This window comes from Heliangelus exortis, chromosome Z, assembly GCF_036169615.1.
Source record: "Heliangelus exortis chromosome Z, bHelExo1.hap1, whole genome shotgun sequence".
NCBI classification, from domain to species: domain Eukaryota; kingdom Metazoa; phylum Chordata; class Aves; order Apodiformes; family Trochilidae; genus Heliangelus; species Heliangelus exortis.
The window spans coordinates 42,004,686-42,018,924 of NC_092454.1; the positions used below are offsets into that span (position 1 = coordinate 42,004,686).

The 14,239-nt window shown below is 40.5% G+C and overlaps 1 protein-coding gene across 1 annotated transcript; it reads right to left on the minus strand.

The window, feature by feature from the left end:
• Positions 1–890: 890 nt before the first annotated feature.
• On the minus strand, positions 891–14,141 carry LOC139789851 (uncharacterized). Its single transcript, XM_071730939.1, has 2 exons — positions 13,627–14,141; positions 891–1,485 (listed from the first exon to the last, which is right to left on the minus strand). The coding sequence occupies exons 1-2, from the start codon at positions 13,919–13,921 to the stop codon at positions 1,154–1,156; spliced, it is 627 nt and encodes a 208-aa protein (XP_071587040.1). The 5' UTR covers positions 13,922–14,141; the 3' UTR covers positions 891–1,153.
• Positions 14,142–14,239: the final 98 nt, after the last annotated feature.

Consider the following 14,239-nt stretch of genomic DNA (forward strand, 5'->3'; position numbering starts at 1 on the left):
AGTGATTATTCACCAATTGCTAATGCGGTCTAGATTTAGACATTCCAAGATAGAGACAGCCTGGCAGTTTTTCAGATGGGTGTGTATTCAGGCTAAATTTTTATCTTCTTAATAAGAAGATAAAGCAAAAAGGCTAGTATTCAGTAGCTGCCTAAGCTTCGTACAGTTTTAGATGTACTTTACAGGCATATAATTTTTCAACTTGGAAATAAATTAAGCTTTCAGAGGCAGAGGATGAAGTGTTTCCTAAAGCCTGTTAAAATAAAAGATGTCATATGAAAGATGAAATCCTTTTTCTGGTAGCAGAGATTTAACCTACGTCAAAGGAAAAAAGAGAGGTTTTACAATTCATTTGCACCCTGGAAGCTGTGGTACATGAGATTTATTGGAAGAAATCAGATCTTTTGTGAGACCAGATGGTACAGCTGGAAAAAGATTACAGGCTTTCAAGCACACAGAGCATTCATTAACTGATAACACCAATGTAGAATACCCACAGCTAACTACAGCACAATACCTCATGTGTGAGTAAATATATCTCTGAAAGCTTTTTGAAAAAGACTGCATAATACCTCTGCAATCCTCTCTTCAGGGGATTTGGACACTCATATAACTTTTATAAATTGTGTTTCCAGGACTGAAAAAATAAGTATATACTGTGAGCCTGTAATGGCAGGTCATGTGAACCATTTGAAAACCGATCTTTTCTCCTTTGGGTATTATTACTGTTGCTGTGCACTCTTTTTTTCCTGGAAGAGCTGATCTTCCTGTGTGACCAGATCAGCACTAGTGTCAGTGAAAGAAATGCATGAGGAGGAGCACTGCAGTTTTAGATCACTATTAGATGTCCAGAGCATAGCACATAATTCAAGGAAAATATCCTCTGCTCCCCTCTTTTCACTGATGGAACAGGTAAGCTTTTTAGGTATGAGAGAAAATTTTGAATATTTATATGTTGGGCTGAAAAGTCACTTCAGTTTCTTACAAATGGCATTTTTCAAGCTTATGTGATGCTTATATTTATGATATTTTCTACAGCTAATGCAATCTAAGTAGTATATATTAGTGTTGTGCCAACAAATCTGCATTCTGTTAAATGGACAGCTTCAGCTGATCTGAATTCTTTGAGAATTATTGTATATAAATGGACACATTAAACAGAACAATTTGAAGAGGAGCATGGTTGCAGATGGTTTGTGCCCTGACAGAATGATTCTGCTTTAGGTGACAAAAACTGTTCTGCCAGGCTGCATTTGTGTTGTCTCTTCTGTGTCTCCCAGGATGTCTGCTGTCTGCAATCCCAGTAGGAATATTCCCTCTGTACAGCAGCTGGCTGAACCTCTCTCTGTGTCCCGTGGGACTTCTCAACTGATGATGCTTTCCACATCCTTCTCTTAGCCATGAACCAGTCCAGCAGTATAGGGGCAGTGAACAACTGAAGCACCACCATCTGTTCAGCTGCTTCCCTGTACTCTCCTTCATTTCCTGTTATGGAAAAGAACAGCAGATGCCTCAGGTGATGGCTCCTTATTTTGTGCTGCCAGTGAGTGAAGTGATTCCTATGAAGTAAATGAAATGTTGCTGTCCTAGGGATTTATGGTATGGAAACACAGGTTTCAGTACTACTGCTGCTCCCTAGGAGAAAATACTTGTTTTGGTTACTATTATTATTACTATTATTAATGCTATGGTTGACCAACCCAGGAAGAGACTGGGTGTAGAAGAAAACAGTCACTGTGTTTCTCCCCAGTTCCCGCTCCACTGCTTCCCCTGGGAGGAATCTGCAGCTATAAACCAAGGCTAATCTGGAGATAAGCCCATTGACCTTTGTAGGTTGGGCTATCTATACACAGACCTATTATAGACAGGCAGTATACCTATATTCTAGGTAGCTATATGGTCTTGGTTATGCAAATATCTATGACAGTACCTACCCTAATGACAGCATGCAAATGCAATCTAGGCTTCTTATGCCATCTTATAGGATGACAGTGGCATGGGAAGACCAGGTATGCAGCACATGGTTGTCATCAGTATGTACCAGGGCAGGCCATAGAACTAGTTACTCCAGACTAGTTTTCTAGCCTGTGTCTTGTTCTTCATCTATGTTTTTTTATGTGACTACTTCCCAGTGCTCTGTCTTTTTTTCTATGACTGGTTGGCTGTCCTGCACGTTGGCTCAAACAGGCATCAAATCTTTTGAACATGTGCCATGACATTGAATTTCTAATTCCATCTTTATAAGAAAACTTTGAAACCTAAATCTCCAGCCCTTAGTTGCACTCAGTAAAGAACACATGATCAGACATGATTCCTAAGCTTCATCTTAATGCATCTACAATGTATTTTAACTCAAAACAGATAGTTTTATTTTAAAGACCGCAAATGTTTGGCTTTCTGATGAATAACCATTGCTTCATTGGGAAATAGGAAGCCCACAAATACATGCTTGGCTTCTCAGCGTGACCTATTGCAACTCACAACCATCTGTGTTTACAGTAAGAGATCACCCACATGCATTAGTCTGTAAACAGTATCAAAACCCAGAGCTTTTCTGTTTTTCACTTTCCATCTATTGCAGTCTCCGTCTAGGTATAAGTGTCTGCTAAGAATTTTTAATTTTTTTTTGTGATCTAAGCAATCTGTCAGTTCTGCGAGCTACTGCCTCAAGGATACTTTTGCACTATTGGTAGTTGAAAATATGATTGCATTATCATTTTCAGTAGTAAGGGTGCTTTTATTAGCTTCCTCAAACACTTCCTAGTCTCCTAGCAGTGGCTGTATATTCGGAAAATGAGTGCACATTCAATAACCAGTCAAATTGCAAGTGAGAAAAAGCCAAAGCCATGAATTTCCCCAATGTATGTGTGGGTGTTTGGGGCACTTCAGTTTGGTGGCTAGGAACATTCCATTTCTCCACGTTAGCTGACTTCAGACGGAGACCAGATTGTCTCTGTGACCAGTGCTGGAGCCAGGACTAGCCACAAAATGTAATTTACAATCCAATAATGTTTCTGCTAGACTACATAAATACTTATGGATATGAATATGGTTATGCAAAGAGACCTAAGCCCCAAGGTTTCTCATAAGTTTCACTGGCAAAGAATCAAACTGAGATCAAATTAGGACTTGATATTTTTTATAAGATGTTATTAAAGAGTGCATTCACGTTTCAGGTAACAAAACAGGAACATATTTGTGGAACATGAAAGCACATTCTTCCACTTTGTGATTTCCAGGACAACAAAATCTTCATATGCATATCTCTGGTCATAAAATACATGGTACCCACATCTAACAAATGTAAGCTGCCTTAACATAGAAGGAAGTTCCATGGTTGCTGCAAAGATGAAGAAATCCCAGCACTTCCTTGCATCATAGAACTGAGGCCAGCTGCAGCTTCTGAAGCATCCTGGGGATTGTCCTGCACACCGAGGCACTGCACAGACACTTCCAGCGACAGGAGAGTGATGATGTGAACAGCAGCTGCCATGGAAGAAACCAGGGCATTGGGTGCCCAGCAACCTGAATGAAACACAGCTCTGTGCAGCTCTGTTTAGAAATGCATGTTAGGCATGCTAGCACTGATTGCTGTCAGCCCATCTGTTCCCTTTTTTTATGATGTGTGTTATGACCTCCAGGCACTGACTGAGCTGATTCCCAAGACAGAGGATATGGACAGCACTTATCAGTTGCCTGCTTTGCTACATACTTCCTGCAGGACTTCCTTAAACTGATGCAACACAACAACCCTTCTTAAACCTTAACTATTTCTTGTCCCCTTAAAGTATTGAAAAAGCTTTATGAACCTTATCAAATATGAGAAATGCTTAGAAATTATCTGAAGTTCTTCATTAAATAAAGCAAGCATGCTATAGATTTTGGGCAGGTAGAAGGAGAGAGAGAGAGAGAGAGAGAGAGATAAATCAGATGGAAGGATGCATCAGACACACTAAAGTTAGCATATTATGATAAAGGAATCTGTGATAATTTGCAATATTCTAGCACAATAACTTGTGCAGTGGAGAATGGGAAGTTGCTTATCCTACTGTTTTTCACAGGGAAGTTTCACAAGTGAGAGTGTTTGGATGGGTAGTCCTGTATAGTCACTAAGTCACTGTGCATTCACATCTCATGGTTTTCTTGTTCATGCACACACGTGCTGATAATGGAGTCAGTATTTCATGTGCTGGAGTTGAAAAGGCCTCAACTGGTCTAGTCACATGATATTGAAATGCTTCTCTGAACGACAACACTGAAGACATACTGGTTTAAAAAATTAGTAAAAGCAGGACTTCTAGGAGTAGGAAATGAGACTGGAACAGCTCATACAGAAGTGGAAAATATTCTAAACTTGACCTTGTTAAGACATTGGAGCACAGGAAGTGAAATAAATATGTGAATTGTTTTATTAATTTTTATGTTCTTCTGGAAAAAGTAATTTTTAAAGTATTTTTAACTAACCGATGTAGAGTCTAGAAACAGGCAAGATATTATATATTCAATAGCTGCATTCTGCTGCATGACAGAAAACCAGACTTGATCTATTCTCTTTCAAAGTTTCCTTGTTCATTTAAAAGTTTTGTGTGTTCACATGGAACACGAGCTGCCTCTTGAATAATATGAGCCTTAGTTTTCTTGTATTGGACATATCCTTGAGCACCAGGTAGAAAACACTGGCTAATTACACAGTCTATATTAGCTTCTCATCAGTATATTAAAGTACTACTGGTACACAAAAATACCCACACACAGGCTACAGGGACCTCTGCTAACAAAAAGCCCTGAACTCTTTGAGCACTAGGAGTGACATTTTTAATCACTGTCACTTCAAATGGAAGCAAAGAACTAGTTAACCAGTCATTTATTCAAGGTACGAAATATAATTAGAACAGGAAATTTTACATGTTTCATTGTATAAAAGCAACACTTGCATTTTGGGAAGCTGAGCTGGCTTAGTGGAATTGCCTCCATTTACTGCACAGAACTGAAACAAAAAGAAATATCTCAACTGTTTGTAGATCTGCTTCTTGAACACCGTGTGAAGGACCCTGTTTTATGGGACAACACTGGTACGACTTGAACCAGGGCACAGTCATTAGGTTTAATGTCAGAATACCTGTGTGCCCCAGCTTGCCTTTTTCTCAGATGAAAGCTTCTCTTTGTATCTTTCTGTAAAACAAACTCAGTGTTCAGAAAACACTTTCTTCATAGCTCTTTTACAACCTCTCAAGCCCTGTTTACATGCTCTTCAACGTTTGATATTTTGCTTGTGCATGAACAGAAATTTTCTTTTGGTTATGTGGCCAGTAAAGGAAATGATTACTCAGGAAATATCTACCCTTTATTTGATGTTTTGACGTCTTCTGGACTTGCGCCACACAGTGCTGAGGTTATTAAACAAGCCAGAAGTACTTTAAATAATTTATCTTCATTGCAAACAGAAGCATCCATCTGATCACCATTCATCCAGGAGAATTTTTAGTGGTTTTGTGGCTGCATCAAATCAAGGAAAATGCACACCCTTAATACACTGGTTTTCTATCAACATCTGCCCATGGTCTACAGTCAACATAAGGATATAAGAAGTATTTGTACAAAAAGCATAGCTGCAGGAGAGCTTTCTACAGGATGTGTTTGATAATTTATCTGGCAATTAGTTACAAAATGAGTTTAAAATGCTGTAAATTAACCAGATGCTTTTCCTGCATAGTCCTCCACAAATCCACTCATCCTTAGATTTTTTGGTGAAGTAGTCTATTTGCTTCTCAGTTCTTTAAGGTTATCTGCCAAATCATTGGAAAAATGAGCTGCCACAAAGTACTATGTGAAGGTTCTGATAAAGAATGTGTACTCTGAACAATAATGGAAGAACATTTGAAAACTACTGCCTACCAGGCTGGCATGGAAGCATATTAATTTGGGCACAGCGTCATGCTGACATGCCTACTCAGATTTTGTTTAGGAGCTATATCAGATACAACTAGCATGAAGTGTAGACAAGGCAAGCTTGGGTTTATCTGTTTATCTGTCCAGGCTGCAGATCTGTTTATTAAACGTTAACCAATAAAGTAAATAAAAAATTCTTATCTATGCTGTGAATTTTTAGGGCTTCTTAAATAGTAGGTGGCTCAAATGAATGGAATGAACAGTCCAAAGAGTTAAAATTCAAAGTAATCTTTGGAAATAGAGTATTAGAAATACACACTAGTTGTATTTAAGTTACAGATTAATATTCTTCACTTTAATAAATATTAGCAAGAGAGTACAACAACTCACATCATTCTTAATACACTGGAGAGAATGTGAAATTTTGGAGCCACAAGAGTTATATTCAGGCTTCAAGAGCTCGTACTAATATGCTGGCCAAATGCCATGATGTATACCCTCAGATGAGATCTAGGCTTTTCTCAGACAAATGTATGCATTTAGCTGCAAAGCACGGAGACAGTCTACCCAGCCTGCAGCAAAGTCTCTTCACTGAACAGAGGGACCCAGAACTGATATTATGGTAAGAGCTTCTGACCATGGCAGCCTACAGGACAGGAGGAAGGAAATGCACATGCATCTGCTTTGCAGGTCATTTTTATTTTAGAAAAAGGTACTTTTGATGTGTACCTTTACATCAATTCAGAGGAGTTAAAATACAAGCAAGTAAACAAATAAAAGATTAAAACCTGTTTTTCTACAGTGTGAAGAGAAGGACTTTGGGTACAATTTAGCTATTATAAATTAGCTACAATGAATTAATGGGATCCTTGGTCAGAGACACAATTCCTGTTTTTTTGTGGGAACAAGAACATTGTTACGTATATGTGACATTTTGGGGTTGGTTTGGGGGATTTTTTTGGTGGGGAGACGGAGGAAGGGGTGGCATTCAGACATATTAATTCAGTGATGACTTGGACACATAACAACCATCTGTTCAGATGGTTCAACCCAAAACATGTTGTTTTCAGAGCAATGAAGTAATAACAAAATGAATAGACAAAAGCTGTAACGTCTTTTCTGAAACACAACTTTGAAAACATGAGTGAGCAAGGCAAAGAAAATGTCTGCAAGGTGAAGTCAGACATTTTTCTTTTGTCTCTTCTGGTACAAAAAGTACAGTATGTGAAGTATGTGAAGAAAAAGCTCATGAAATTCAGCTATGTAAATAATATCACTTCAAAGGTGCCATTTGTTCTAGTTCCTAGAGGATCTACAGGAAAAGTGCTCCATTTCTTGAAGCTAGTAGAAGTAGCACGTGACAAAACACAGTTTAGTTTCCTAAGACCAAAAGTTTCAAAGGAAGAAAAGGGTCAATCAAAAATTAACCCTATTAAATGGCAGCAATTCAACAACATCCTTGAGAGTTTATTTAACAAGATGTTCTGCAAGAAGAGGTGATCAGTCATTGTTAATATACCATGCAGACATTAGGCATCATGCTAGAATCAGGGGGAGTAATGACACATTAATGTATTTTATTTTCTTAACAAAGAAACTTAGTGTGTGGATTTTTGTACCTTTAAAAAAATGAAGAGTTGGATGAGGACAGTTGCAGAGTTAATTTCTGACTTCTATTACTCTACAATTCTTTGAAACATGCACTTTGACAAGAGGCTGAAAGAAGGAAAATTTAAATCCTTCCAGGGAACATAAATAAGACAGAATGTAACAACAACAGGAAAAAAATTTAGAGATAAGACTGGGAGAAGTACAGAGAACATTATGAAACAGCAGGAAACTGCTTGGCTTTGAAGGAGAGGAAAGAATGGAAGAAAACTGCGAAGAGATGAGAGATCATATACCAAGGTAAATATACCATCTGCTGTAGGACAGGAAAAGGTTAACTATCAGGACTGATAGGAAGTGTTTTAGGTGGAACTCCTTGAGCACCTTTGAGAAAATGGCCTTTTTTTGGAGGAATGAATAGTGGAGGAAATAAACAGAAAAAAAAAATAAAGGGAAGGTTCCCTTTTAAAATATTTTTTAGTGGGGAAATGGAATGGAGTATCAGAGAATGGGATGGGAGGGATGAGGTGGAATGAGACAGGATATGGATGCTGAGAGAGTGCTAATCAGTAAAGATATCATGAGGAGAAAGAGTTTAGATGGTGGGATGCCTACCTTCGCATCCAAATGTAGTGAAGTATTAGGTAGGTCTTTCTTTGTTGTCTAGAAGCACAGAGGATGGGGTGACTTTTAAACTTCCTAAGAGATAAATGCTGTGGTGATCCGTTGTTAGGGTTCTCTTTCTTTTGGTTTTGGAGGTGTTTGTTTGTTTATTGCTGTCTTTTACACTGCAGGGCTTACTGAATTCCTGATGTATCATCCTATCTATTCTGAGTCAATACAGTGAGGGTTTGCTTGGAGGTCTGGATTCATGTAGTGTATTAAGTGGTCTCTGTTAAGACACATGTATTATGCAGCATAAGCAACCTGCTTTAGCTTCAAGCCCGGCTGTTGTTTCAGCAGTGGGTGGATATGGTAATCTCCTGAGGTCACTTCACACCTGAGATATTCTGTGACTTACCTTATGCTCTGCTGTGAAAAGCTGTGCACTGGCTGTGGATGGATAAATTGTGTCAGCCTATGAATAGCTTGCCTCCACCTGGAGCAGGAAAGATGGGGTATGTAAGTGTTGGAGAGTATGTCTGTTTCTAGAGCTGAAAAATTTAATGACTCATTCTGAGTAGCATCTTTTAGGGAGGTCCCCTAAGAAGCTGATAAGCACAATCATAAAATAATCCATACATAGTCTATAAACTGGAAGTGGCACCTGCTGAAGTGTTGTTATAAACTAGTATGCAAATCATATCAGTGTATATCCATCAATAAAAGCACTAGAGGCTGCACTAGCATTTTATGGATTATGCTTTCAACAAGGCCCATGTATACAACCTGTCTTAGGTACACAGAAACAAATCACATGGTAACCAAGGTAAAAACACTATACCTTGTCCAAAGTTCATTATTGTAGAGAAAGCTTTCTTATGGGTATTGTTGAATATCCTGCTTATGCTGAAATATCTGGTAATTGCCCAATCACCCTCTTCTAGTCTGGGGCAGGCTGTCTTTTCACCACTAAAATATTTGCTACATGGTAGCATAGTGAGCAAAGACCTCTCTGACCGAAAGAAAGTTGGGTTGATATGAGCTGGGAGTTTGAAACCACCGTGGCTCATTAAAAATTCTTAACAAAAGCTGAAAGCCTATGTATATAGATAAAAATAGAGCACCAATATATTTGTCAAAGAAATAATGTTCTGCATTTCCAAATTCTTACAGGTTTTAACAAGCAGGATGTAGAGGAAGGAGATTATTGAGAGTAGAAAACATTCACTCCTAACTTAAACAGCTTAAACTTAAGCTTTGTTTGATGCCCGTACCTGTAGTCTCTGCAGTACAAAAATACTGTGTGTCACAGCACTGCTTCTGTGCATGCTCAGAGATCTCTTGGAGAGGTGGGGATCTTCAATGTCTCACTGCAAAAGTGTATGTTAGTGTGCTTGGTTCAGTACCCTACGCCTTTTGTTGGGCCCTAAGTCCAGAGAAGGTGTTTTGACGACTTTCCTTTGTTTAGTGACTTAAACTGTTGCATTTGCTGGACCAGGTGGGCTACTCTGTGGCTTGTTAAACTCTCTGCCTTGCTGGCTGAGGGAAAGTGTGCTGGGACTGAGAGTTAATGTTCCCTCTAGAGACTATGACAACACCTGAGAATTATTGCAGGGCTGGACAGCGCAAACGAATGTGTGTCTGTCAGCAAGAAGGAGGCAGATGACAAGAAAATAATCTTATAATCAATCTTATAATTCTCATAGAACCACATGTGTTTTCCTGGAAGCAGGACCCATCACCCAGTGTGCAATAAGCTGGTTCACAAACAGGAGTCAAGATATTTGCTTTAATATCCAGTTCTGTGCAGAAAAGGGAGGCGGGTGGCATCCCCCAAAGTCAGCTCAGTATCCTGAAACACAAGGGTTAGTTTTATGCACAATATATTTTAGCCTGCCATTCATACATGTGATTGGTTAACTAGTTCTTTGCTTCCATTTACAATGACAGTACTTGAAAATACCACTACACCTGCTCAAAGAGCAGGGGGCTTTTTCCTAGCAGGGGTCCTTCTAGCCTAGGGGGTGGGTATTTCAATATGCTAATAGTACATTAATACACTGGCAAGATGCTGATATGGTGAATCCAACTAGTCAGTGTTTTCTACTTAGTACTGAAGGATATAACCAAGATAAGGGTGGGGAGTTCTCTTTCTCTTCCATCCCTTTCATCTGTCTTGCAAGCCTATGTCTCAAGGGCAGGTTATTGACTACTTGGGATGTATTTTTCTGTAATTCTTGCTGTTTCAGTGATAGGTAAGCTCTGTGTTTGCTCTTTGTGTCTCTTTGTTCTCCTTTATGTGATTTTTCCCACAAAATTTTTCTTATTTCAATTAATAACTGACATCGCATATATGCATCAATGCACTTTTATATGATTTTATTCTTAAGAGGTTACTGCTGTTGCTATAGTAATCTCTGAAGTATAGTTTGTGAGCCACAGACTAGCTCAGCTTGTAGGAAGAAACAGTACTTTGATACTAGTCCCTGTCAGGAAAAGAGTTGCTTCATCTTAATTGGCAGAATTAGTGCTGGGTGAAAAAAAAATTAATTTCGTACAGACTATGGCATGGCTGTTTAAATTCATAAGAAAATACATCTTCATCATTCTTTTTTCTCTGCTTTTACATCTTGCTGTGTTCTTTTTTGTTTGTTTTTGGTTTTGGGGTTTTTTTTTTAATTGGTATCTTTGCTAAGTTACTGCAACTTTTTTTTCTTACCTCAGTGCAAGAGTAAGACATTTCAGTCTCTTGATCCTGAAAATTATTCCTCAAACATGGTTATCCTTACTCCTTTCAGCAAATCTTTCACGGTGTATGTGGGTAGATTCATATGCAGATTGTACTGCTCACAGGTACTCATTGTTGTAACAGGTAGTTTGTGAAACAGTAGTTCTGGAACAAGGTGAGACTGCTTTTCTGTCTTGCTCACTTGTCCTACCTCCAGCAGGGAATCTGCAAATTGTTTTATGATGTTATCTACAGTTCTTCTGTTTGGGTGAGCCCTACCAGAAAGTAGCTAGAAGAACACTAAGACAACTTCGTAGGCTTCTTTTACAGCAGGCCTATTCTTAAGGACTATTTTCTAGTTCTCAAGAAAATTGCATGAGAACCAAGTGTTTATACTGAAGTTGAGTTTATTCTTCTGTATCATCTGATAATGAGGGACTGAATAGGACTCTTCATCTGCCTTTGATTACAGAAGCTCAAAAGAAAATATTGTCTTTCCTCATTGTCTCAGAGATCTTATGAGGTAGATTCCTGGTGAATAGCTATACTACAGAAGGAAATACTAGCAGAGCTATCAAATATCAAGGTAGTACTAACTCAGCAGCATTGCAGGTGATGGCCCTGAAGAGGGGAAAAATTTAGGCAGGCTTTTTCTGAGTGGGAATGCTCTATAGCTATGCCAGCCAGAGAGGAACAGTCTCTCAAGGTCTTGCCTCCTCCGTCAGATCTCAACAAAATCTTTCAACATATTCACTGGAATGCTCTCTGAAAGATTAGCAATAGGCTCATAATTCTCAGTGCAAAGTTACCTACACTCAAATGCATAGAAACTAGAGATGCCTGGGAACTGCAGCAGGTTTCTCTTCTCAAAGGATTAAGACCTATTGATTCTTGTTCACATATCTAACTTTTTTTTTTTCTTTTTAAATTTTCTTGCAGGTGGAAAACTACAAAAGAAAAAAAGGATTTTCTTTATTGCTTAAATTTCAAGAGAGAAGGGGAAAACTGACTGGACTGATTAAAGCCAACTGAGGGGGTGGTGTAGCTTTGTGATGCCCTTTTGATTACAATTACAATGACTTAAATGGGAGCATACCCGGTGGCAACCTGTGAAAGACCAAGCAAAATTCAGTAATAGCTCTGCCATTAACAGCTTTTATACTCAGACTTAAGCAATCTTCATGCCTTGGCTACCTGGGTCAGGAATGATACGATATAGTTATCTCTGTCATGATTATTTAGGATGTGCTTTGGAGAAAGTTCACTGATAGGCAAAGACTTAAATCTGCCCAAGAGGTGAGTTCAAATGAGCTAAAAGTCTTTGTGGGGAAGAAAGAATACAGCAATATAAATGAAAGCTATCAAGAGCTAATAATGACAAAGTGATGTTGAACTGTACCTTGATCTTGAACTTGCTGCATATGTGAACTAAACTTCTGGCAGTTAGGTCTCCTTTGCATAGCATAAATACTCATGACTACAAAATCTGTACGTCAGTGTGATTTCCCCAGTCTAATTCTGAAAGTGATGGTGCTATAGTCCATTAGCATGCAATGGACTATAAGTTTCTGCAAGAGTGAAAGGGACAAGGCCAAGTTTTTATTTCCTGTAGCTGTAACTGGCAGTGCATAACTGACTATGTACTCCTACAGAACTGTAAAACCAGTTGTGATTTTAAGAACCATGTTTCTAGGACTTGGAAACCTTATGTGCTAGCTGTCCAACTCATATACTCTGTACTCCATAGTATTCCGTTATAGAATACTGATTAAGAACAATTTTTAAAATCGAGGTAGTCTGTTTCCCTAAGCAAAATTACATCTCAAAGGGACAGGCTTTGGAGCAACTGAAAAATAGAAAGGGAGTCATGTATCCAGCAGAGCATCATAACTAGTATAATTCTCATGAACAGTACAAAATTCTGATGTAATGGTAACATAAGTTTCAGGTGAAGCTGTGTGGGCAGACATGACTGTGCTCTGAGTCAAATATCAAGCATGCATGGGCCTGTCTGCTGCATTTACACTACTGGTATGCTTCATGTGCTGCAGATCAGTCCTGGGGAAGCATATTAATACCCCTGGAGTATCTTCCAACAAGTTGCCAGTGCAGAAACACACTCAGAAGCAAGAGGAGTATGGGAGAACAGTGTCTCTGCGACAGCTTAACCGAGAAGAGTGAAATCTTGCAGGACAGAGGAACATACTCGAGTTAGGTTCCCCTCCCCCTTTCACTTCCCTCAGCAGAGCTGATACCGCAGTTTAAGTCTGTAAGGTTAATGAAGACACTTTGAAATCCCGTATTTCTGCCTCTTCTTAGACTAAAGGAGTCTCCAGCCTGTAATCCAAATCTTGCAAAAAGTTCTTAGACTGTATCTACTACCTGGTAATCTCAGTTCAGTTACTTTTCTTAATCTGTCTCCTGTTGTAATCACAACTAGTATATAAAAACTATATGTATCTTTTTTTTTTAGCAGGGGCTAAGCCTGCTAGGAAGTGTACCTACTGTAGGAAGTGGTTACCTACTTTTTAGAAGAACTTGACCTCAGCTCGTAGAATAGGGGAACGTGAAAAGGAGTAGATTTTAGCAAACAGCATTACGATACTGTGAAGTAACAGGGTAAAGCAAGGTGGGCAGTGAGGGGGGGAAGACTTCCACACAACTTTTCAGAGAGCCGGGTGCTTTACAAACTTGTTTCTTAAGTGGCAGTCAGCATGGTGATGGAGCAGCTTTTCTACAGAGTTTGGCCACAGGGTGCTGAAGGTTCAAGTTTCTCCCAGACTTCAGGGAGAGAATACCTGGCGTGGCCTGACGGCAGACTCGCTGTGCGGTGCGACTGGATGCGGTGCTGCCTGAGGACCCTTCGGACAAGCTCCCCGGCCAGCCCAGCAGCACCGCCGGCGCTTCCCCTTCTCTGCAGCAGGGAGGCGGCGGGGAGCACGCAGCGCGGACAGCGGCCGGGCAGTGCCGGTTCGGGTGCCCGGGGCACCGCTCGGGTAACTGAGGGGGACGCACGAAGGACCTGGAGGCAGCTTCGCTGCACCGTGTCCGATGCAGGTGGTTACAGGGGCGGCGGGAAGAAGGCCTCGGCATGAGTTTGGGACGACGCTCCGCTTGCCCCAAAGGCCGAGCCGCCCGACCGCACCCACCCGCCTGTCCCAGGGGCCGCGACGCTGCCAGGGGCACGGCCGGACAGCCCCAGCACGGAGGCAGCGGTGGGAAGCGGCAGTGACGGGCGCCAAGGGCCGACCGGCTGCCGGGGCGCGGCGTGAGCGACAGGGCGCGACCGGGGGGGCGGGGGCTGCCATGCAAATGAGGGGGCGCGGCGGCCGGAGTTGTGAGGTGGCCGGGGCGGGGAGGAGGCGGCGAAAGCGGCCCCGCACGGACCGGGCGGGAGGTGGCGGGGGGCGG